Source organism: Danio rerio, chromosome 10, assembly GCF_052040795.2.
Source record: "Danio rerio strain M-AB ecotype USA chromosome 10, GRCz13ab, whole genome shotgun sequence".
In the NCBI taxonomy this organism is placed as follows: Eukaryota; Metazoa; Chordata; class Actinopteri; order Cypriniformes; family Danionidae; genus Danio; species Danio rerio.
Genome location: NC_141030.1, coordinates 21,669,244 through 21,696,705, shown reverse-complemented (window position 1 = coordinate 21,696,705; position 27,462 = coordinate 21,669,244). Strand labels below are relative to the sequence as shown.

Here is a 27,462-nt window from a genome sequence, read left to right as displayed (position 1 = left end):
CAAATTATGGGAAATGCTTTAGAAATTTCCTTGGACTCTTAAACATTACTTGTGAATATATATTAAAAAAAGAATAACTTCACAGGAGAGCTAATTATATTTCCTTGTGCCTTTATCATCAGTTCATTGTTTAGAGCCCATTTGGGTTATATGCTAATCTCTGAATCTCAACTCGTGTGCTTAGACTTTCATCTCGTCTTGAAGTTTCCCCTTGCCGAGTAGATATAAAGAAAGAGTTGGCCGAAAGAGTCGGGCCCAGAGGAGGCCACTGTCAGGATGCGTTAACCTCACCGAGACTGTTGGCTTTTCTTTGCTCTCAGAGGTGAAGGGCTTTATGCCGCAGATATAGTTCTGTTCCTCTGTACATTTAATGAAAAATCCTAGTCGGACAGAAAGCACAAGTATTGCATTTCAGTCCACCCTGGAATCATGAAACCGGGAAATAAAATCACTGAAGCTCCTGAAGTGTACTGTGTGTCACATGCATTCACATGGGAATTCACTAGGAATGAATTGCAGTCAGTCATTTTAGAGGCTGGTTTAAAAAGAACAAATACATTTTGAAATAAAATACAAAACCAAATGAGTTAGCAGCCTAAAAAGCAAAGCATTTGCTTGAAAAAAACTGTGCAGTAAAAACAAACCTTGACCTTGTTCTGTTGTAAATTATATCCAATAAATATAAGTGAAAACTAATTAGTGAAACTAATTTTTAAATAAGAAAAATGGTAGATTTGATTAGTCCTTCCAGAAAGATGAGAGTATGATGATTGCTTTTATTATTTATGAGATAAATTTGATGGATTGATGGATTGATTGATTAACTTGCACAGACTAATTTAAATGTAGACTTTATTTGTTTTATGTTAAAATAGCAGTATTTAGTCTTGTTACCTTCATTGTGACTTTAAAATATTGTTTATTTTTCTATTATTAATTTGTTTATATAATTCTGATTGTGACATTGAACAGAAAACCAGTCATAAGTGTAGACTTTTGGGGAAAGAGATTCCATTATCCAAAAGCTAAATAAACTAAAATAAACATTCCATTCATGTATACAATATTAGAACTGCTGTTCGTTCACACTGAAAGCTGCGAGAGCATCAAAGTAGCTGGAAGCCATTCATTTTCAATGAGAGCTGGCGGCGATAAGTGACGAAGAGCGGCATGAGGAGAGCTAAAATCAAGTCAACTTTATGGTAATGAGCTATGACATGGTTCGGCGGCAAGCAATTGGAATGATGAAGTCCTCTGGTTCAAAGGATTCCTGAGAACACAGTCCTGTGAATTTTGATTATGATCTCAGTTGTACTCAAGGGCTTGATTATTGTGGTCACCAGATTTCCAATTATTTACAATGTTATCTTACAGGGAAATACATTTTTAAAAAGTTACTTGCGAGTTGATGTTTATTATTGTCATATTTTTTTTTCTTTTAAAAAATATTGGACATATTGGATAAGTGGAGCAAAGCCACACCACACACAACAACTTGATCTTCCATAGTTAAATTAATTTGTTAAAGGGCACACAACATTTTCAAGCTAGAAAGCATGTTTTTTAAGCGGATGTTACTGATTTGCTGATATGCTGCAACAGGTCCTTTAAATATGAGATCAGTGCACTGAATAGTAGCTACGTTTCCATCTACCTATTTTTATGCACATTTTGGATATGCACATAAAAAAACAGTTGATGAAAACATCAAGATGCACATCAAATTTGAAAACGCTTAGTTAGTGGAGCAGTAAAGGCAGACAGCATTGTCACAAGGGCAGTCAGAGCGAACTTTGAAGCTCTCGTTTTGGTGTAAATGTACAGTAAGAAAATATTTGGCTGATACACAATTACTTAAAAATCTTGAATCTGGTGGGATAAAAAATGTAAATACTTAAAAAAGTATTTAAAAGTTGTCTGAATTAAGTAATCCACAATGTACATTACTAACCAAAAACTGAATTTTGATATATTTTTGGTGTGAAATTTACAAAATGTCTTCATGGAACAGGATCTTTACTTTATATTCTAATGATTTAAGGCATTAAAGAAAAATCTGTAATTCTGACCCATGCAATGTATTGTTGGCTAATGGTAACACTTTATAAAAGGATTATATTAATGTAAACTGTACTCACATAAATTAACAATGAACTAAACATTCATTACAGTATTTGTTTTATGTATTTGTTCATGTTAGCTAACAAGCATGAATTTGAATGTAATAACACATTAGTAAATGTTAAACAATGATGAATAAATGTTGTACAAGAATTGTTAATAAATAATATTCATTCATTCATTTATTCATTCATTCATTTTCTTGTCGGCTTAGTCCCTTTATTAATCCGGGGTCACCAGCAGAATGAATCGCCAACTTATCCAGCAAGTTTTTATGCAGCGGATGCCCTTCCAGCCGCAACCCATCTCTGGGAAACATCCACACACACATTCACACACACAGTCATACACTATGGACAATTTAGCCTATCCAATTCACCTGTAACGCATGTCTTTGGATTGTGGGGTAAACCAGAGCACCCGGAGGAAACCCAGGCGAAGGCAGGGAGAACATGCAAACTCCACACAGAAACACCAACTGAGCCATGGTTCAAACCAGCGACCCATCGGCCTTCTTGCTGTGAGGTGACAGCACTACCTACTGCGCCACTGCCTCGCCAATAAATAATATATTTTAGTAAATACATTAATTAACATAAATGAAAGCTAATTGCAAAGTGTAACCCCAAAAATGTACCAGTGCAATATAAACAACATAGATTCATTTAGAAAACGTAGCCCTATATACATTTCTGGAGTTCGCACATTACTGTATGTAGCCAGAGTTACATTTTGCCAGAGCCACAAATTGAAAGCTTTGGGGCGGTATGACACCGTTTCTTTTCTCACTCACCAGTTGACCTCTTACCTCCGTATAGACAGCTTTTCCATAGTTACCAGTTGGTCTAGTAGCTCGACATGTACATTGGCGGAATTGAGATGAAGAGCAGAGTTGACCATGACAACAGGGTTCCAGTCTGGTAAAGAACGGATCTAGAAAGCAAGTAAGACAAAAACAAAAGTCACAAAAATTAAATAAACAAGTAAATAACAGGGTAAGAATGTGGTAAAATCTGAAAACGTGGCAAAAATCAAGGGGCTTTTCTTTTTCTGGGTTGCTTTTGAAGTGGTGGACGAGTCAATCGGTGCTTTTTTAAAACACTATTGGTTGGGTTTAGGAAGGGGAGGGTGGGTGATCTGTCGGTTGGTCACTCGGTCAGTCAGTCAGTCAGTCAACAGCAGCCTCTGGTGGATTTACATGAAAACAGCAGGTGTGAATGGCACTTGCGAGAGAAATCCCATACACAGCGGACTCTGGTGGAATGTATATAGGGGTACGTTTTCAGAATGAGTGAGTATAGGACATAATGTTTTGTGGTGCAGGGTCACAATTTAAATGTAACTCAATTTAAATTTATTTAAGTTTTGAGAACTCAATTTTTTGTATACATGTATAATATATTATGTATGTGTGTGCATTTTTGATGTATAAACAAAAACAAAAAGTACTAAAAATACACAGTACACGAAAAGGATCTCTTTTTTGTGTTATAAACACTTTGCAGAAAGGTTAAACAAATGGTTAGTCTTTACCCTGAGCATGACTCGGCATGAGCAGTAACTTTATTGTGGAATAAAAAGATTTAGTGTTTATTTGTTTGCTTATATATTTATTTATAAAAGGTAAAATGATTTCAGTGCACCCACCACCTCTGCCTGTCACCTCATAATTAAAAAAGCAAAACAAATAAATAAAAGTAAAAAGAAAAGCAAAAGAGAAAAGAGGTGCATGTAAAACAAACACACGCACACATAGATACACACATTTCAATCCCAGCAAGCGGTGCATGAAATATAGAGCCGTCCTACTTTCTAAAGGTTGTAATTAATGTAATGCCCCATCCCCGATCCTCCCCGCGCCATTTCCACCCGACAAACGGGAGGATCCTGTTAGCTCTCCGCTAATCCAGCTCAGGGTGGCACAGTTCCCAGATCATCGAGTGGTTGGACACAGAGAGATTACCGCTAACTGAGGAAATGCGGGCCAGGCCTCTGACACGGCCGCTTTTCACACACATTCATGTCTCCTCCTCCTCCCCCTCTTCGCCACCTTTACACTGTGTCCCAACCTGAACTCCTGCATCAGTCACTCAGTCATCATTAAATGCTGCCAGTCTCCAAACATACTCAGGTTTATTTGAAGAACTACAAACGATTACCCATGTTATGATTCTCATCTCCTGCCTTGTGTTATTTGTTCGTCCTTGTTTTATGTGCTGCGCCCCGTCATTTGTCTTCTTGGTTTTTAATTGTGTGCTCCCCTTATTACCTGTTCCCTGTTGTCAGTCTTTTTTGTGTTTAAGCTCCTTTGTTTCTGTTCCTGATTGTTTTTTTGTTCAATGCAGTCATTCTTTCTAGAGTTTTGTCTGATTTCGCTGATGGTGCTTGTTTAATAAATGATCATACTGCACGTGGAGCAGTGTCTTGACGCAACTTATGTCTACAATTCAGTCATTCATTCATTTTAGTCCCTTCATTAATCTGGGGTCGCCACAGCGGAATGAATCGCCAACTTATCCAGCACGTTTTTACGCAGAGGATGCCCTTCCAGCCGCAACCCATATCTGGGAAACATCCACACATACTCATTCACACATACTTAAACACTACGGACAATTAAGCTTACCCAATTCACCTGTACTGCATGTCTTTGGACTGTGGGGGAAACCGGAGCACCCGGAGGAAACCCACGTGAACGCAGGGAGAACATGCAAACTCCAGACAGAAACGCAAACTGACCCAGCCGAGGCTCGAACCAGCGACCTTCTTGCTGTGAGGCAACAGCACTGCCTGGTGCACAACTGCGTCACCACCTATTGACTGCATCATAAACATTATCAGTAATGGAATATTATTACAGTAATTTTGTATATATAGAAGTTCAGTCTATTTATTCATTCATTTTATTGTCGTGTTAGTCCCTTTATTAATCTGGGGTCACCACAGCGGAATGAACCGCCAACTTATCCAGCATATATTTTTACGCAGCGGATGCCCTTTCATCTGCAACCCCTCACTGGGAAACAGTCTATTTATATTTATTGTTTTACTTTTTGATTGTTTGCTGCTTTTATTTATTTATTTATTTACTTATTTATTTATTTATTTATTTATTCATTATGTTGTTGTTGTTGTTTTTTATTTATAACCATGGATGTGAGGTGTTTTTTTCTCTCCATGAAATCAGTTGTGTATTTGTATGTATTGCTAATTATGAAAACGTACCTTTATTCTGGAGAGTGCCTAATACGTCCCAGGAGCTACATTTATTTGCAGTTTTTGTTTTTGTGAGTTTACCAGAGGCCGCTGTCTACGTTTTTTCAGATCTCAAATTTCTCTCGCGAATGCCATTCGCGCCTGACGTTCTCGCGTAAATTCACCAGAGGCCGCTGTTGACTGAATAATTGACTTACTGAATGACTGACCAATCAACTGACCCACCCTCCTCCTTCCCCAAAGCCAACCAATAGTGTTTTCAAAACCACTGATTGACTTGTCCACCCATTTCCCTAAACCCAACCGCAATGTGTTTTTTTTTTTTATTATTATAAAAAAAGCAACCCAGAAATAGAAAGGACCTCACCTGATTTTTACCACGTTTTCAGATTTGTAATTTTTCCTCCATACGTATGTCAAAACTTAAAATTTGATTACTAAAATGCATTGCTGGGAACTTTTTTTTAAATCCATAAATTTAAAGACAATTTCTAAATATTAGATTTTTCTGAACCCTCAGATTCCAAATTTTTAAATAGTTGTATCTCTGCCAAACACTGCCCTACAATGACAAATAGAAAGCTTACTTATTCAGCTTTTGTGGTTTGGGGTCAAAAATGTTTAACAGATGAGTCCTTTACAATTTTGATACATTTTTTTTTACTGTTTTGTCAATTGAAATAAACACATTTACATGACAACTGAAGTTGCCCTCAGTTCTAGTTACCATCAGATGTGCATTTCTCAGAATCAAGACCTGTAATATTATTATTTCATGTCCAGTTCTACCAAATCAGGTTAATCAGCTGTCAAAGTAAAATGACAGATTAGTTGTAGTTTACAGTATGTTGAATAGTAAATGTTTTGACAGAAATATAGTATAGAATAGAGTCCAAGCTGTGCCCAATAGCTGCCTACTGCTTTGTGTGTTTAGTACTGTGTGAGCACTTGGTTGCATTAAACTCAGAGCACAAATTTCAGGTCACCACTTGTACAAATGTCAGGACTTTCCTGTCCTAAATACTGATTAACGGGAATAATTATGTTGCAACTTGTGTGCTCTTACATTTTTTAGTACGCTGCAAAACCCAAGAGTCAACTTTATCAAATGTAATAAGTGTGGTTAACTCAAAATTTACTGGAAGTTAATTCTACTAATTTGTAAATACCTCAATATATATATATATATATTCATTTTATTTAATTCAAATGGTTTGTAGCAATCGGTTTCCTCAAATGCTTTGAGTTGCTTTAACTTGTTGGATTTTACAATACTCAGTTGTTTTAAGGTCTCCATTTATTGGGTTTTACTGTGCTCAAATTGCTTTATTTACTCAAATGGATTAAGTTCACAGTACTTATTAGGATTAGTTTTTGAATTTAAACGGTTTGTTGCAAACAGTTTTCTAAAATGGTTTGAGTTACCTTAACTTATGGGGTGTTACAGTGTAGTACTTCTTAATTTTCAGTAAGAGTCTACAGTGCTCCTACTGTTTACAAGTCTAAAAGCTGTCTATAGTCGTTTGGCTGTATATTCATAAACATTACATAATGTGCTTCTGAGAAAACTCACTTTTTAGTAGAAATATTTTCACCAGCATGTTTTTGAGTCGGAGTTGCTTTATATAAAGTAGATCCATTCTTTTACAGCTGAGTGCCATACATCATAACACTCTTATGTATACAAGAACCCCTTCATTGATTATTTATTGCATAAATCTTTTTTTACGTTTCATGTTAAGTCTTCATACAAGTTTAACTCATATGAAGCAATTTGTATGACATCAAGGCTGATGCTCGCTGTATGGCTCTCAAAACAACCAAAGAGATTTTTTTTTGTACATATTTTTTCCATTTCCCTGCATGTTATGAAGACCACCAAATGTAATACAGCGATAAATAATTCTGCACAACCAGGGATAATTCTGCAGCACTGTGAGCCATAAACTTTTAAAACATTTCCAGGGTTTGATTAAACCGTAATTAGTTACACTAAAATGTAGTATTTTGGAATACAATATGAATGCAGAATCAGCTCAGGCTTGACTATTTTCTGTCACGGGACAGGAAATTACTATAAAAATGACCGTATTTCATTAATGTGCTTCATTTGATGTCACCATTATGATGATTAGCGTTCCCTTCGGCTGGCAAGTTGGACTTGATTCACTTTTAATTTTCAAATTCTCACAGTCGATTTAAGGTGCCTTTTACACAGAATGAGTTTTTGCCTTTAAAAATAATGTGATATGCAGGTTAGTGCTGGGCTGAAAATAAAATAAAATAAAATAAAATAAAATAAAATAAAATAAAATAAAATAAAATAAAATAAAATAAAATAAAATAAAATAAAATAAAATAAAACAAAAAACAAGATGAAACAAAATTAGATAAAAAAATAAAAATAAAATAAAAATCAAAAAACATAATATAAAATTAAATAAATGTAAACAAAATTAAATTGAACATTAAAAAAATTAAATTAAATTAAATTAAATTAAAAATAAATTAAAACATTGAATTTAAAATTGAAATTTTAAATTGAATTTAAAAGTAAAATAAAATAAAAAAATTATATATAAAAAAAGAAATAAAAAATAAAATGAAAAACCTAACAACATAAAATTAAATGAAATAAAAAAAAAAAAAACTAATTAAGATAGAAAATAAATAAAAAAATAAAACAAAACAAAACAAAACAAGACAAAATAAAATAAAATAAATACATTTTAAATTAAAATGCCTTTAACTTGAGCTCTGCTTTTTAATTTCATGCTGGAAATCCTGAAAAAGATGTAAGCAAGTGGTCAGACCATATTTGCATAAAAGATGAAAAATGATGGAAAAGCGGAATAATAAGCACAATGATGATTGCAGTACTTCTCTTCTCTGTACTTATACCTGTCAACAAGGCATGCAGATATATTAATGGTATAATTTATTCATGTTGCAGTGCATGCTGGGAACTCAAGCTCCAGCACATTAGTTTGAACGTTGCACTCATGATTCATGTGAGGCTTGAGTTTATGCAGACACAGCTAATCGTTGTGATTCTGAAGTAAAACACTACTGTACATTACAGTCCTTTCAGCACAGGACTGTATATTATTGAATTATATAATTCACTGTACAATTATAACTTAATTGTAGAAAACCGAATTGAAAATTGCAGTGAAAGCACGACAAATAGTGACAAAGTAAACTCACACTGAAACTTCGGTGACATGAAAACTTTTGCAGTCTCTCTATGCTTTGACTTTTATTTTCAGCCTTTGTTTTTCATTTTTTCATATTCTTTCTAGGCTATTTTATACAGCTACTTCAAGGTGTAACAGGAACTTTTTCCAGCTTTATCTTTTTGATATTTATGTTTCTGTGTTTTTTTCCTGACTGTGCCTCTGACTTGTGACATTTAAAGGAGGCAGTTTTTCAGAGTTTGTTCTTTGTGCTTTTTTACCATAGGTTTGCTGTAGAATTACTGACTGAAGGTTCATTTTTTCATATTTTAGACAATCAGGCACCCAAGAGTGTTTTCTGGTAAAAGGATGCTTTTTTTTTTTACTGAAAGACTGGCTCTTTTCACATCCTGGGGTGTGTTTCCCAAACAACAGAATATATTGTGACTGAACTATCATAGTATGTTGCATCGTTTGGGAAAGGAACAATGCAGTCACGAGCGGACACACACACACGCACGCACGCACGCACGCACACACACACACACACACAAACAATATTAGTTTAGGCAAAAAAAATTCACTTAATTTCCATATTAATTGAAATATATGTAAACAGCACATATAGGGCTGATATTTCCTTTACAAATATTATTGATACCATCCTATTCTAAAACATAAAATCACTTACAAAAAGCTAACACATTCTATTGTCATATATAAATCATATAAATCACTAATGGTTGTAATTTACAGTACACTCAGAAATAAAATTATGTGAGCTGTCACTGGGGTAGAACTTTTTCAAAAGGTAAAAATTTGTTCTTAAAAGATCCAGATACCTCAAGGGTACATATTAGTACCTAAAAAGTACAAAAGTGTTTCTCTTAAATTTTTTAGGTACTAATATATACTTTTTAGGTACCAATATGGACCCCTTACAAATGTGAACCTTTTAAAAAGGTACGATCCCAGTGACAGCTCGCATTTTCTAGGCTATTTATTAAGAAAAAAATATCTACTTAATAATGATAAATATAGTAATAATTATTATTTTAAGTAGGATATTGTTTTTTTTTTTTTAAGTCTACATTTACAATTTGACACATTCAAACCACTGCAGAAATGTTCTAACCAACAGGCCCATGTTATATAGGCCTACAGTACAGATACATGTCTTAATAATTACCTATTATAAGTTAAAACTATTAACGTAGGCTATATATTTTCGTTTTCACAAGCTTTGAAGAAGCTTTTTCAGGTCACCTATAGCTTTCGTCATGAGCCACTGATGTGTTCAAAATGGCATAAATTATTTTAAAGTGCACTGTGAAGGGAACGCAATTGTCGATATAAAGCTTGCAAAAAATTAACTTTGGTGAAGCTGAACTGTAAAAATAGTTTGAAAGCAAATTAGGGGTAATGACTTTTATTTTTATTTTTTGCTTTTGTTTTTTTAAATAATTCCAAGTTTAAATGTTTAAACATTTGAAAGGAATAGGTACGGTGGTCGGGAAGTGCAAAACAACATTACAAAGTTTGAAACACTTTAACAAAGCTCGAGGCAAATTTACATTTTGAAAAACATGTTTACCTATCATCAGACACAATTACATAGGAAAAACAATTTTACCAAGGACGAAACAAATTTACATTTTAGAAAACAAATTAACAAGACGCAAAACACTTTTACAAATCCCGAAACAAAATTACAATTACAGATTCCCTACAGAAAGGGAATGTACCACACCGCGGAAGTGACGTAGAATGTAACACACACCGGTAGTGACGCGGGGGAAAGTTGTTGTTGCTGGTGAGCGCGGTAAATTCAAGCTGTGGAGAACATGGCGTAAACAAAGTTTATGGTGACCAAACATGGACTGCGGTCGAGGGTTGTTTTGCCCGTTTTGTGGCAAACACATGAGCAGCTTAACACGGTTTTACTTTGTGTGTGGTCGGTGTTTAGAGTTTATAAAGGAAGCGGATCAGACGGAAACGCCAGACCTTGCGCCAGACATGCTGCATCAATGTGTTCAAAATTTTAACGAGATCCACTCGTACAATGTAATCATGAACATGATGTCAAGTCTACACGGTGTAAACCTCTGCTTGAGGACTCTTAACAGTAAACTGAAGGAAGCCGGTGTTATGGTTTAACTGGTGTCCGTGTTAACTGAGGCCCCTTTTCAAATGTGCAAACTATCCACGTTTGCTGATTGGTCACTTTTTCACAGCAACAAAACATGCCCATACCGAATGAAGATTCTTATTACTTGGTGTCAGTGTATCATTGTTGATTTAATATTTGTGTGGCAGAACAGCATAAACCAAAATTAATCTAAAGAAATAATTATAATTGACATGTCATCAACGGGATTCGAACCCAAGTCAAAAGGTTCTGCTCTAGTATCAATTGACTTATCCAACTGAGCTACTCCGGTGTACTGGTCGAGTTCGGTTTTGGTATCTTTAATAGTCAACATATGCCGTGCTTTAATTGTTTCCATGTACTTGCATTTACATGTTTCTATGCACTCTTACGCTGATATTTTCTCAGAATAGCTCTAATTTATTTTATCGCAGTTAGTCAAGACTGTTGTAGACTTGTGGAAACCTGTGTGGTACATTCCCTTTCCGTAGGGAATCTGTAATTGTAAATTTGTTCCGGGATTTGTAAAAGTGTTTTGCGTCTTGTTAATTTGTTTTCTAAAATGTAAAATTTGTTTCGTCCTTTGTAAAATTGTTTTTCCTATGTAATTGTGTCTGATGATAGGTAAACATGTTTTTCAAAATGTAAATTTGTCCCGAGTTTTGTAAAAGTGTTTCACACTTTGTAATGTTGTTTTGCACTTCCCAGCCACCGTAAATAGGGCTTAGGGGGATAACTGGGAATAGAGGTGTAGTTGGAAATGTACAAGATTGCAACGCAGTTTGGTGTTTTGGAAAACGCCAAATCAATAAAATATGTTTGTAACAACAAAACTTGCAACCTTAGCTGTCTAACAATGGTTTTCAGAACCCACCCCTTGATTGGTAGTCACTTTTTGACACAATGTCACTAATACCTAAAATGTTTTTTAAAATACATGAAAGAAGATCAAATGAAATTCTAAATACATCTCTATGCTGTAGAAACACTTCTGTGCAAAGACTTTTCACACACACACACACACACACACACACACACACACACACACACACACACAAGCACACACGCATGAACGCACACACGTAAGGTGCTTGTCTCTGTAAGAATGTCTTGATTTCAACCAAAAATGAAAATGACCTCTTCATTTATTCTCCCTCAAGTGGTTTTAAACCTTTATGAGTTTCTTTGTTTTGTTGAGAACAAAAGAAGATAAATTGCTGATTGCTGAGATCCATCGACTTCCATAGTAGTTTCTTTATACCTACTATGGGAGCCGACGGTAACAGAAACCAATATTTTTCAAAATATCTTCTTTTGCGTTTTACAGAAGAAAGAAATTCAAATAGGTTTTGAGCAAGTGAAGGGCAAGTAAATGATGACAGGCTTTTCTACATTTACTTATACATATTTTTTAACCATTAAAACAGTCCAGATATCAATTGTATTGTTTCATTGATTTGACTGTGCTGGTTTGCCCAATAAGATATAGAAAGCTAATTTACTATATGGAGCACCAGAAGATCTGTTTATATTTATTTACTTGTGCCCAAAAATAAACAACACTTTTTTTTATATTTGGTCAGTAAGATCTGTTTTTAAAAATGATTCTGCATCCCAAAACTGGAGCATTCCTATGCTCCAAAGCATGAGCCAAAAGATGAATTTCCTTGGCACATTTCCCTGGCCTTACATGTTAGCCATCACATACAGGACAACTTTATTATTAAAAGCCAGCAAAAGACCTTTAAGCGAATCAGTAAAGTCAGCTGAAACTAAGCGGTGAACATCACATGTCTGCACAGCGTGAAAGCAGTCGTGTTGAAGGAGGTCTGCTCTGCTAGGCCGGCTGTGAGGTGTCGTAATCAATTGAACGTTCCACTGAGGAGAAACCCCTGAAGGCCCTCATACCCAGCCAGAAGTAGGCCGCTGTGAACTTTCTGCAACGCTGCCCTCAAAGACATGTGTCTTAATTAAAACCTGTGAGTTGTTAGGCCCTCCAACTTTCTCCTTCTTCTTCTCTAGAGCGGCATGGACTCTCCAAGGGCCAAAAAAAAGAGGCGCCTCTGGAGGGAACGATACAGTCTCAGTTTGCCAGTGACAGGACAATGCTGTGTTTCCAGTCTCAGTAATCATCTGATTTGGTTTGCAAAAAAGATCACCACAGAGAATGAGTTGATATCTGGAGGTTATGCTTGGATAATATAAATATAATTAAATATAATATAAATATGATATAATATAATATAATATAATATAATATAATATAATATAATATAATATAATATAATATAAATTGAAATAAAATCTAAATTGTGAGATGTGTCATGCACAGCTCGTCAGGGAAGCAATATTCTGTAATAAGCAGTACATCAACAGTTTAAGGCCAGAGAGTGGTTACCACTAATACATTCACTTCTGAATGGCTGATGAAAAACAAAATGAAGGCTTTGGAGTAGCCTAGTCAAAGTCCTGACCTAAATCCAATTGAGATGCTGTGGGATGACCTAAAAAGGGTGTTTCATGCTCGAAAACCTTCCAATGTGGCTGGATGACAACAATTCTGCAAAAATTAGTGGTCGATCTTTTTTTCCACAGTGCTGTGACAGACTCACAGCAAGTTCTCAAAAATCCTTGATTGCAGTAGTTGCTGCTAATGGTGGCTCAACCAGATAGCAAAAAAACTTTTTTTTACCATACATGGCTATTTATTTTTGTATTTTGTGTTCTTTAAAAATAAAAACTTTATAATAAAAAATATATTTTGGGCCAATTTTATTTCTATTTATATAAATGAACTTGATAAAGATGTTGAGTCAGCAAATATACACTTTTATGCAGACGACACAATTATTTACACTATGGCTTCATCTATAAAAGTGGCAATAGACTATTTTCAAAATGCTTTTAATTCATTACAAATCTCTCTTGGTTGCTTAATATTATGCAAAAAAAAATATGCAAAAAGATAACTAAACACATGTTCTTTACATGATCCAGATTATCAATGCACGATTTTAAAATCAAAACTTTAAATGGCACACAGATTGAACAAGTTCCTATAAATATTTGGGTGTCTGGCTTGATAATAAGTTGACTAACAGTTTTCATAATCGGACGACTCAAACGAACATAAGGTTTTTATTTTCATTTAAAAAAAATGTTTCTCCTCTGCAGCTCGAAAACATTTAGTTGAGAGTACACTTCTATCAGTATTGGATTACAGAAATAAACTTTATGTGCACGCACCCCTGAATGTTTTAAAAAAAAAAAATGGACATTGTTTACCATTAAGATTTGTCACAGGTTCAAGTGCACGCACACACATCACTGTGATTTATCACAGAATGGACTTTTTTGGAATGGATATTTTTTTTATTTTTTTTTTTACAAAAAATACACTTAGACATGGTCGAAAAGGGAGCGGATTGAAAAATTACCTTTTGCATTTTATCCTTTTTCAATCACCTCTATTCATTATTCTTTAATAATATATTTTTATACAACTATTAGAATTAATTCATATCCTGACATTGTTTGAGAATTTGTTCTAGACTGTTCTATAATTTTACACCACATAGACATACACAAACCTTTTAAAGTTGTCCTTGTTTTTAACCTCCTAAAATTTTGTTCTTCTCTCAGATTATATTCCCCTTATCTTTCTTCAAAAAACTTTTTTATGCATTTCGGAAGTAATTTATTCTTAGCTTTATACATAAATTGTGCTGTTTTAAAGCTTTAGTTGGTAAATTACCACAGTAAATATCTAATTTGCTGGAGTACTGTTCAAACACTTACAATATCAGATCAGCAGATATACTCTTACTTAAGATGCCATTGTTTCATCCATAGTTAGACCAATCTACATTCTCCAAGTATGCTCCAAATGTATGGAATGAGCGTCAAGACATACTACATATGAAATCCGTACCATCTATCGCTGTATTTAAAAATATTTTAAAGACTGTCAATTTAGAACAATGCACGTTTAACAATTGATTATGGTTTATACCATTTTGTGTGCATCTATGTGTTGTGACATTTATTTTTTTATTTTCTGTCCAATGCTGCCTGTCTTGACCAGGACTCCCTGGTAGAAGAGATATTGTATCTCAATGGCACATTCAGCTAAATGATAATAAAAAAATAAATAAATAAATAAATAAAAAAACAACATTTCTTAATTTCTACAACAACAGTTTGTGTGATGTTTACTTGTATTATCTTTGAATAAAATAGAATATCTTTGAATTAATTTAAATTTGACTGATAATCTGAAACATTAAAGTATTTTTTTATTCTGTGGCACCTTTAATTAAACATAGATTTAATACAAGTGTAGTTCTACAAAATGAGTACATAAGAAAAGGTGTTCATTCCAATACAATATATATATATATATATATATATATATATATATATATATATATATATATATATATATATATATATATATATATATATATATATATATATATATATATATACATATATATTTATGACTAGGGATGCACTGGATTTTTGGTTGCTGAAAATTATTGGCCAAAATATAATTTTCAATTTTCAGCTGAAAGAGAAACATGGATGAAAGCTGTAGTCACTGCATGGTGTGAAACTCTTTTCACACCGAAAATATCTATGAAGCCCTTTATTTTAATGGCTTGTGCTGGTGGTTTGTTGCAGCACCAAGTGCACCGTCAACTAGCTTGCACACATGCCATGACCAAAATTTAAAGTAGCTCAATATTCTATTCTGTGGATATTCAGCTCATGTACCTGTACACTTGTCTATGCATGAACTGCACATGCTCAAATGAAATGTAAAGTTGGCTCAAATAACACTCCAACAGGACATGTATACGCAGTATACTCAGGCCCGTAGCCAGCCTATTAAAAGGAGTGATTCTTTTTTTTATCAAAAAGTGGACCTTTTTGTTAGTTATTCACCTCTTTTTTTGTTAAATCATGAGGATCAAATACTGCATTTCAGTGACATTTTAAGCATTAAATTTTGCTGCATTTGCTTGTGGGATGGTTTTCATTACTACACTTATTGATGCAACAAAAATTTTTCCTACATTTTTGTCAAAATGCTTGGCATACTATTTTATAACTACAAAAAAATAAAACGTTTATTTACAAATGTGCATTTAAACTGTAAGTTATTACAGTTTTGTAAATAATGTAATGAGATTAGAATTTTAAAAATAAGAAACAAAAAACAAACAAACAAACAAACAAAACAAACAAACAAACAAACAAGCAAACAAACATAAAAAAACAATTAAGAATCTGGTAAGATTTATTTTAATTTAAATTTATTAATTCTGTTTTAAATAAAAACACTGTAGCCTGTAGGCAAATGACAGACTAGCCAGCTCATTTTGTCAGTCAGAATATGTCCATTTAAATAATTAAATTAGTCTTAAAGCCTTCTATTATTGGTTATTTTTACAATTTATGATGGCATACTGTCAAAAATGAGACAAATGAGCTCATAGGGGCCAAATTCTGGACTGTATATTTAGAACCACCCAAACCCCCCCTGGCTACCGGCCTGATACTTATTCCTGCAGCTTGCAATAGCACTACTGTCATGGCAACACTGGCAAAACAACACTTCTTGACTTATGTCAATAAAAATTCAATGCCATAAAATGTGGTTAATTATTGGCTTGTGTTTTCTAAAAGCATAGCACCTGCCATTAAACTTATAAAATAAGAATAGAGGTGCTGGTCAATGTAAATGCAAATATAATTCAGCTCAGCATTACAAAACCCATTGAGCTACTCACCAAACATGCAGAAGTTTACTTCTAGAATGATCTAAAATAATAGTTTAAAGATTTAAAATAAAAAATAAAAAAAGTGTCATCTTCAGGGATGGGCAAAACACATTAAAATGTATTTTAGAATAAGATACCAAATACATCAATTTTATGTGTATCAACATAAACCATAACATACCTCAGCCACAAATGTATCAAAATAAAATACTGTATTTTGTATTTAAAAAATACTACAAAATACTTTTACATGAAAGTATAGCATATACCAAACCTTTCATCAGGCATATTCGATCAATTCCTTCACCATTAAATTGACAAAAACAGCAACAGCGCTTCTTTGAGCAAGTTTAAGTCAGCTTTTCTGCCACTTTATTCACTTTTACTCCAGAACATGATGAGGTATTTATAAACGTTTGTTTCTCTATTATTTTAATATAAAATTTGTTCAAATTTCATACAGAAATTGTTTAGATTTTTTTATCATTGTAAAAACCATGTAATGCAGTTAATGAGTTTGGAATATATACTAAATCTGTTTATTGTGTTTCCACCAATTGCATGACCATCTTTTAACAGTCTTATATTTTAAAAGTGTGATATATGAAAGGTTATTTTTTTATTTATTTATTTTTTTGTTCACATAATTTGAAAAAAATAAAATAAAATCTGCAATATTTCATGTAAAAGCATGGTCTCTGAAAACTACTAAAATCTCCAGTTTTAGTTATTTAAGTTGTTATTTTTACTGCTGCCATGTAACAGGGGTCTGGAGTTTTTGACCTGTCTGTATAGACTGGAGTATTATTAAATATTTGTGTCTCATACAGTATACTGTATTGCACAGCATTGACATATTTAGACAGACATCTCTTCATTAACTATACAGTGCACTGCAGATCAGCTAATGGCATCTGAAACAGCCATTAAAGTATTGCAGTCATTATGTAGACTTCTTAGAGTATTTTACAGTATTTTAAAATTACAAAAATACAACACAAAAGTGTTTTGATAAAAAAAAAAATATTAAGCCATTTTTTTATAAAACATCATTTTGCATTTGAAAAACATGTTTGAAATACATATGCAGTTGAAGTCAGAATTATTAGCCCTCTTTGATTTTTATTAATTTTTTTAGATATTTCCCCACTGATAATTAACAGAGCAAAGACATTTTCACAGTATGTCTGATAATATTTTTTTCTTCTGGGAAAGTCTTATTTGTTTTATTTTATCTAGAATAAAAGCAGTTTTGAATTTTTTAAAAACCATTTTAAGCTCTATATTTTTTTAATTGTCTACAGAACAAACCATCGATATAAAGTAACTTGCCTAATTGCCATTACCTGCCTAGTTAACATAATTAACCTAGTTAAGCTTTTAAATGTCACTTTAAGCTTTGTAGAAATGTCTTAAAATATTTGTAGTAAAATATTATTTACTGTCATCATGGCAAAGATAAAATAAATCAGTTATTAGAAATGAGTTATTAAAACTATTATGATTAGAAATGTGTTGAAAAAAAATCTTCTTTCCGATAAACAAAAATTGAGGAAAAAAATAAACAAAAATAATTCAACTGTATCATAAATACTGCTCATATCTGTCTATATTGGCGTAAGCTGTGAAAAAACACACATTTCATTCAATTCACATGAACTAAAAGATGCAAAGTACAAAACTTTTCAGCCTCGGTGAAGGTATACAGTATATTAAGAGTAATTTAAGACAAATAGAAAGAAATTTAATGGAAGAGGTGCGACAACATGGTACAACATAACTTTAAACAACCGTAAGCCATTGATCTCATTTGATAGAACATCCATTTTGATCCACATGATACAACGATATTTCATAAAAAGTGGACCATGGAGCCATTTTAATCTTTTACGATCAAATATCACCATATCGCACAACCTTACTAGAGGTCATTCGGTCTCACATCTCATAGCTTTTTACACAAGAGTAGCCTTTGAAGACAAAGCAGAGGTCGAGCTCAGCGAAAAGGCAGAGGTTAAACATATATACTCTCTTTTGCTTTGCTTTATGAACTCGAAAGCAATAAGCTCCTCCGTGATGACCGCAGCTATGCATGCTGCTGGAATAAAAGAACACATAAATGGAGGCAGTGATGTTAAATCAAGTTGTCAGCAGACATAAAGTTGCCTCTGGTGCTTGAATGAGCCCCGGGCATTTCTGTTGTGGGTTTGAAGAGCTCGCTAGCTCATTTGCTAGCTTGTTAAGTTGTACTCTACAACACACCAATCAGTAAAAAACTTCATTGGCGTTGAAAGATCATTAAGTCCTGTTAGTCGACGTAGGTGTTCGGTTTCGCTACAAAGACTAAAAGGCTTTAAAGCTGCGGCTTCTGAAGTTCAGCGATCAGATTATCCAATCCAATAGGTCAATGCACCATGCTAGGCTCTTTTTTTCCCTTTGTAAAGCAGCGTGCCTGTCAGGAACTCATAATGCTCTTTTATCCCTGTAGATTTTCATACAAAAGGCTTTCAATAGCAATTAGCCTTTGATTAACACTATAAGCCCTTGGTGAGACAAGCTTTGATTGTAGCTCTTTTGAAAGATTTATTTTATTTTATTATTTATTTTTTACTGTTATTACAGCTGTTGCATGTACAGTAGATTCAATAAGAGATCTGTTTTTGTTTTAGGAGTTTAGCTTTAGTTTGTTGTCATGTATATATTTTTTTTATCTGTGCTAATTTGCTACAAATAATAATTGGTGATATAAATACATATTGATGATTAAAAAATGCTATTAGTCATCAATCTTTCTTTTCTTAATCTCACTAATGAAATATTTCAAAAAGAATTAAAACTTCACAGGAAAGCAAATACAGGTAATTGTGGCTTAAACTGTTTATCATGATACCCTTAATCACATTTTTTTATTATATATTTTTTTAAATTTTATAATTAAGATCGTCATTTGTAACATTGCGTACAACAGCCTTATCCACAAAAGTAAATGACATTTTAAATGTCTAATAATCTTGTTTAATCCCGCCCCTTTTCGCAGCGCTGCACGACAGAATATCGCACACACACACTCTAGTGTGACCGTAGCTTCATGCTAAGTTCACACCAGAGGTGGATGAAGTATCAAGCGTGAGTGATTTACATGTTAAGTCAATGCAAAGACGCAAACAGACATCCAGCGGTGTGCGGATAAGGTGATGCGTATGACTTATCGATTGGGTTGAAAAATCGGACCTTCAGCAGACATTCGCGCCATTTTAACCAAGCATGAGCTTGCTTTTGTAGGGGTGTGATTATGACATAGCACCTGTTGTTGGTGTCCCGAGGGGAACTCTTCTTGCTAACAGTTCATTAAACTGGGCTCATCTCAGTCAAAAGCACAGCTGAAAGCTTCCCTTATCCAGGTATAGTTTCTGGAAAAGTTGATAAACTTACAGAGCTGGGTGCACCTCTGAAAGGATCTAGTGCGCCGAACGAATATATACACTGTTTTTAGCCTTCTTAAAGTGCATAAACACAGCTATTCTGTCAATAAAATCTATGGTAGCTATTTACCAACAAAGCTAGAGTCACCGGGCAGACAAAAGCCCTGTCCATGACACAAAAAGTCTATTGTGAGTTTAATTTGATACATAAATGAAGCGAGTGAACTCAAAATGGTCAGACATCTATTCACGCACAAATAGCACGCTTTATTTGCGCATTTCATCGCTGTTGTGAACACAGAATTTGAATTTACCAACTGAAACTAAATTAATTATTAATTAATTATTTACATTTTTATGATTTTTTTATTAGAATGCAATGAAATTTACATTTTAATTAAATGCATATACCTGAGTTCACAAATATAATCACAATCATTGTTACAAAATAATTAACATAAAATCAACATAAATACTGTGACAAAACTCTCTTTTCTTTTCTAAAAGGATCTAGTGCACTCAGACACGGCACCAAACAAATATATACGTTGTTTTTTAGCCTTCCTATAGTGCATAAACACAGCTTTTCTTTTAACAAAATCCATGTTAGCTAATTAGCAACAAAGCTAAAATCACAGGGCAGACAGAAGCCCTGCCCATGATGCGAATCCCCAGCGCAACCTCACGGCAATTCGTAACTTTTAGATTTAGTGGCTAATTCGTATGAATTCGTACAATCTAATTTGTACAATTTAGTACGATTTTCTCATCACCCAATGACGGTTGGGGTTAGGGGTGGGGTTGTATGCCACGCCTCCTTATTAAAATCGTACATTTTCGTATGACTGAATTCTTACGAACTCGTATGAATTAGCTACTAAACTGACAAAAAGTAAAATACTTACGTTTCCTCGAGAGATCAGGCTGGAATCCCAGGTGAATTTGGTGCACAAATGAATCAAAATTTTCATAAGTCTATTTACGCGCAAATAGCATGATTTATTTGCACATTCTGTGTCTGTTGTGAACAGAGAATTAGACATTACTAACTGAATCTAGTTTAATTGTTAAATTAATTTGATTTTCTAATGAATATTTTATTCATTAGAATGCAATTTATTAATTGTTTTGCATGTCACTTCAATTAAATGCATATACCTCACAAATATTAGTTCACAAATATAATCACAATCATTGTTACAACACAATTAACATAAAATCAACATAACTACTGCGACAATACTCTCTTTTCCGTTTTTGTATTATATACACAAAGATAAGTGGAGTGCAAATAAAAAGAAAATAAAACAATTACAGAGCCCAATGACCTATTCTGTATAATTTCTACATGAAAATAATTAATCATCAGAGCAAATTATGGTTAACAAAGACTTCCAGTGATGCAAGTCTTTTAATTACAGGGTTGTGAAAACGTGCTTTCCACATTAGTGCAGCAATATGGAAATAATTCAAGCATATTTATCAAAGTGATAAGCCATGATTGGTTTAAATTGGTTTCACAGCCTCTCTCATCTCTTTCCCGACATCCCAAAACTATGTTCCAAGAATAACTCAAGTAGTTAAGACAGACAACAGCATCTTACGTTTGATGGAATGATTATATGTTTGATTACAAGACCACAGTGATGATTTGACAGAAACAAGAGAAAAATTCTGTTTCTGCTTTGCTGCTTGTTGCTGGATCTATTTTATGGTGCCCTGATGTGAGAAAAACAAAGTGAGGGCTGAGTCACAAGCTGCACAGATTAAAAGTCAACAAGATTCCTCTATTCTGATTGGACAGTTCGCAGGTGATTAGCAAAACATTAGAAACACTCATGTTTGTCGGCTGCAGCACACGGCCATGAAATTCATCAGTTTCCTTGTCCACATAAAGGAGGGGACTGAGAGTGACATTGCCAAAAAATACCATTAATAATAACAATGACTTGGTGAAGGAGATCAGCTAACGGCCATTTATCTAGAGATGACAGCCGAGGAAGCGCTGAGGAACATAAGTTTTATGAGCCTGGATGGTATTTTTACACAGATGCTACTTGGCATGCAGTTCATGGTGAGGGATCGCCCCGGACCATCAAATTATGTGGCTATTCTTGTAATCTTCAATTTCTTCATGCTGCCATCTCTGCAAACATGTCATATGCTTTGAGTTGCAAGCATGAAGACAAACCTGTATGCCGTTGCAGATGAATTATGAATCATTTCGGTAGAATAATGAGAAATTAGCCATTGGCATTTTCAATGTAGCTCATACTGTATATGACGTAGCATTTGACGTAGATCACATCAGTTATTATTATGCACATATTTGGATATCACATATATACAGTAAATGGAGACAATGAGAGAAACAACTGCGACTGTGTTGCTGCATGTCTCCAGTTGCCCACAGTTTAATCACTAGTGAGGGTTCCTACTACTGATTACCTAGTTAAATTTGTGAATTATCTTTCTGGGTTCACAAAACAATTCAGGCTCGAGTAAGTACAGCGAGTACAACGATTTGAAAAATTATTGGAAAAAAATAATTAAACAGACCATCTGCATCATGAGAATAAATCTCAGGATAATAACATCCATTCAGTCTCTTTACTTTTTTCTTTATTTTACTTTTACTCCTTTATTTTTGTGGATAAGGAAACAGTGTTGTACGCACTGCACTTTGTTTGTTAAGCGCAAAGATTTGTTTCGAAACATTTCTAAATTCAGTTCTTATTTCCAGCAAACGAATAAATGAACAATAAAAACTAAAATTGGACAAAAAAAAAAATATATATATATATCCTAACAAACGTCTTATTCTTATGCTCAATATAGTGATGCATACGACTCTAAAACCTGACAGACGGACAAATCTAAAAAATATATATATACAATTTAAAAAAAATAGAAACTTGCATATAACAATTAACACTGCTAAAATTAATAACATTATACAAATGCAAATTGTCATAAATAAACTGCAAAAAGCCCCCAAAGAGAAGGCATGGAGGCAGTGGTTTTCATATTTATGTAGAAAATAAATTTTTTTTTGTAACATTTTAATCCTGTATTTTTTCTTATATGCAAAGATATTTGTGAATCCTGTGCATCCTGTGTCTATTAAGCAACATGTACACATTTTGGACCTGCATACGTGCATAACTAACAAATGCTGTGAAGGACTTTAGACCAGCTTTTAGTTGGTCAATGGTGCAGTATATTTCAGCTCCACCAAACAGCAACGTGCCTTAATATACCTCTATATTAAACCAGCACACCCATGAGTCCAAAAAGTGGCGTAAATAGATTTGCTATTTAAACAACATGGCACAAAACATGACAATTACTGTTACACTGGTCTGAAAATAGCAACAAATCGGGCCAAACACCTCTTGCGCCTTATTGCACCCGGTGTACTATAGTGCCTTTTGTATAGTAACCTCCAAGATCTTACACAACCACTTCCACTAACATTAGGCACCTGCTTAAAAACACAAGATTACATGACAGTTGTTGTCATCTGCAACTCTGAGGTGCAAATTATTTACTTTAAAGAAAAAGATAATAATAATCATTTTTGTTATTCATATATTTCACAAATTTTCCAGGGAGTAACTATTAATTCTCTTGAAAACATGGGGTGGAGATTGTGATTTATTTTTTGTTCTTTTTTCTCCAAATCTTTTATGCAAGATGTGCATCTTTTGATGAGAACATTTGTCAATGAGCCTTTTTTTTATCTGCCAACAAATCCTGATTGGTCATCAGTGATTCTTAGTTTAATCCTGTAATCCATGGTGTGTTGAAAATAAGGTATGCTCATTCAGATGCAGAAAAAAGATGGAGATGTCTGATTGTCCAGATATCAAATTGAAAAAAAAAGAGAGAGTTCATGGTTCAAGCCTTAATTTCACATTGATGATGGTGATATGCCACCCTTGCCCTTTGTGGTCTTACTCTAACAAGTCATTCTGGAAGTTGCGGTGATAAGTCTTCCCTCCAGACACTGGGGAACAGATATGGATCTCTCCTCCTGGTATTTAGCTTTTAGCGGAAAAAAAGGGATTACCTGCAGTGGCCCAAAAGCTCTCCGGCTCTTCAGAGTGATTCCCCTTCTAATCGTCCAAATTGAAAAAGTATTTATAGTCAATCTGGCGGCCTGTCTGGGACCAGATAATCAGATCTGGGACGTGCTTTTGTTGCAATTTGTTTTAGGTTGGAGTCCCTTGTGCACATGCACCTGCTAGTTTGGATTAAGTTTGAAATTTTTACTCTGATATACTGTAGAGTGTGGAACCGTAGTGAGAATAGCTGGAGAAATGGACTGATTAATAAGATCCCTGAGCTCCTGAAACGCTGAAACACCAACTGTCATTTAAAGTAGGAGCGATTTTAAATGAAGAAGATGTGAGTAGTCCAAAACCCAATCTGTTTGCTAACACATAGGTTGGTGTTTACTTGTGTCACTACTTTGATCCTACCGATGCCTTTGCTCTGTTAGGCTATAGATTTAATGGATTTCAGATTTATACTGTAGATTTATCTGCCTGGGGAGAATTTTAAGTTCAATAGCTCAGAAAATTAAAAGCATACTTAACCTGTTGGATAAATGCCCACAGGATAAATGTAGGCTATCAGTGAAAACGTAATAGATGACTAACACTAGTGCAAAAATACACTAATAATCAAATAGACTGATTAGGTAGACGTCACATGGGCCATTGATAAGTGACTAATCTAGTTTTGTACTATTGTTAGACTATTAGATTTTCACTGACAGCTCAAATTTAGCTTTGTTTTAGCAAATACATCTATGTTTGGACATTTACTAGATGTCTTAAAAAAAATTCTGGGAAGGCACTAAAAATAGATTAAAGGCACTATGTTTTTAAGTGTTTCCTTAGAATTTTTATAAAGTTGAACAGATGACAATTTTGTCTAAAGTGATCCACAATAAAATACCATATTATGCATGCCAATTCAGTAGTTGTTCATCACACTTTTATATAAAGACAGGTAACACTTTACAATAACAGTACTTCAATAATGGTGTGTAAACTAAACATTGCTTTTATTAAGTTTAAGCTAAATGTAACCAACATGACCTCATAAGCTGTTAATCTATAATTATGTCATGATAATCACATTATACTTGGAGGGGCACATCACTATTAACTCATCCTTAACTACTCACAAAATCCTGTGTTTAAACTGTTTATGTTGATGTTGACAAAACACTTTTTTTATTGTTATTCAGAGTAAATGCACGAGACGGATGTGCTTAGGGAGTTTATGAGTAGTAGTAGACTGGGTTCACCAGGCTATGATGTGCCTCTTCAAGTAAAGTCATGATATAATTATACATTAAAGCGCCCTTATTTTCCATTATAAAATGTCAAATTTTGGTTTTGGGGGTCTCCAACAACAGGCTGATAAGCATGCAAGGTTAAAAAACACTTTCATTGTGTTATAATATGCATTTATTTTTACCTAATTATCCCAACAATTCCCATATGATAAGTGATTCACTTGTTCCCAAACCTCTCCTTAACGTGTTGCTAATCTACTGTGATTGGACTGAAGGGCCAGCCTGTTGTGATTGGTCAACTGGGTTCAGCGCAAGACAAAATAGAAGTGCCCAACATGGCTATGAAGTAGCAGAGTATGTGAGAGCCCAATGCAGTAATGCAATAAAGAAATGCAGTTAAACACCAGCATATTACTCTACTCTTAAACCTAACCCCAAGTAATAACAACACATATTCAGTATTAATTCACACAATGGCAAAAGTTGAACTGTTTTGAAAAATGACCGCGCCACATATGTGATGAACAGTTGATGGTGGCCATAGCAAAGACAAATGAAAGAGGATCGCGGGTTCAAAAGTTAAATAGTAGGGATGTAACGGTATCAGAATTTCACGGTACGGTAATACCTCGGTATGAATGTCACGGTACGGTATTTATTGAATCATTTACAGGAAAAAACAAAACTTATGAAAATACTCCAAAAAAGTGCCAAAAGTGTCAATGACATACAAATTTGTCATCTATCTGTAAGCTTTGAAACAGGAACTTCAATTTTAATAACAAAAAAATATTAAACCATGTAAAAAAAATTAAGTTTCAATTTAGTATTGTTGAAAACTCATCACATTCAACATTTAATCACTCACTTACTTAGATAGAGATGGCTTTAAAGGAAAATTATCATATAAATATAATCTGGTAAAAGCTGGTATCTCTGGGTATTTACAATGTCTCCTGCAACAGGAAAAAACCCTCTCATTTGGGACTGAGGTTTCAGGGACAACAGAGATATGACTTGGCCCAGGTTGACAGCAGTGGGTAACGTTGTGCATTGTCTTTCCCCCACTTGAGAGGACAAACCATGAGTGAGATAGAGATCTCATGTCTGCATCAATCTGAACAGTGTGCTGTGTTTCTGCAGTCCCCATGACTGATTATTAGTCGTATTCCCCAACTTGCAGGCACGTGCACACACAGTGCTCAACCTGTGCAGTGCACATGCCCTTTTTAGTCTTGGATAGAAAGTTCCCTTCCAAAATGATCAAAAGTGCCCCTGCGACGCGACATAACCTCCGTCCCTGCTTTACAGTACGCGCGCAACAACACCACTATTCAGTACGCGCGCGACAACACAGCTGATAAGAACTCGCGCGACAACACCACTATTCAGTACGCGCGCGGCGACAACACCCGCTTTAGGGTTTTCCAGCTCCTTTTGATCCCCGCTTCTAGCAGCACACTCCATTTCCGCATTACTGGATCTGTAGCGACATCAGACCGCAAGGGATTATGGCCAAGCCTGGGCTGATGGGAATTGTAGTTTCCGGTACCTCCCGTTCGCTTCATTCGCCTGAGCAAATTTTCTCAGAAGACCTATAGTTTTACCGAGTCATGCGACTACGGTAATATAGAAAAAAATTAATATTGCGGTATGACGGTATTTACAATACCGTTACATCCCTATTAAATAGGTAAAGGAAGAAGCACGCATCACGTTTTCAACATGGTTTTGGACACAATATGTAAATAGTCCATAGAGATTTAACCTGAGAGATACAGTACAAGCACTGATTGTAATAGAAAAGTGATTACGTACCTTGATCCCCCACACTCTGCTAATGTCTAAAGGGAAAGGGTTCACATTTTACCGGATCGGGTACTACATTTTTAGTGATGTATCATATTGACTTTTTCATTCATTCTGTGTTACACACACTGCATGGAAGGTCATTTTCAAAAAACCCATAATAGGGACGCTTTAACATAGCATGAGTTCATGATGGTTAAATTAAGCATAAACTAATGTGTTAATTAATACATTATTTAATAATCAAGCATGTACAAACAAGTAATTAAGATAGCCGTTATTCAAACATGAACTTATGTGACTCACGTTAAAGTTAGTTCATGATTAGCGCATAAATTACCTTATCATAAGTTCAAAACAATGTAATGTAATTACATCAGTAAACACATCAGTATTCATGTACTGTTGTGTTACCAAAAGACACAATGCACCTGCACATATAAGATCCTAATGTCTCTGAAAGTATGATAAA

General features: G+C 34.3%; 1 protein-coding gene across 15 annotated transcripts in view; it reads right to left on the bottom strand.

Moving 5' to 3' along the window:
* The window catches only part of LOC147835040 (uncharacterized), a 143,686-nt gene that overhangs the window by 31,194 nt on the left and 85,030 nt on the right, over positions 1–27,462 (bottom strand). For 9 of the 15 annotated variants that reach the window (XR_015500966.1, XR_015500963.1, XR_015500962.1 and 6 more), the window contains one exon: positions 2,930–3,054. Coding sequence is in view for 6 of the 15 variants with exons in the window: in XM_087270433.1 (XP_087126559.1) it covers positions 2,930–3,054 (125 nt within the window). In the remaining 9 variants the exon portion in view is untranslated. Of the gene's footprint in view, positions 1–944; positions 2,600–2,659; positions 3,055–27,462 lie in introns of those variants that run through there. The other 6 variants (XR_015500968.1, XM_087270432.1, XM_087270434.1 and 3 more) reach the window with 3 other exon arrangements.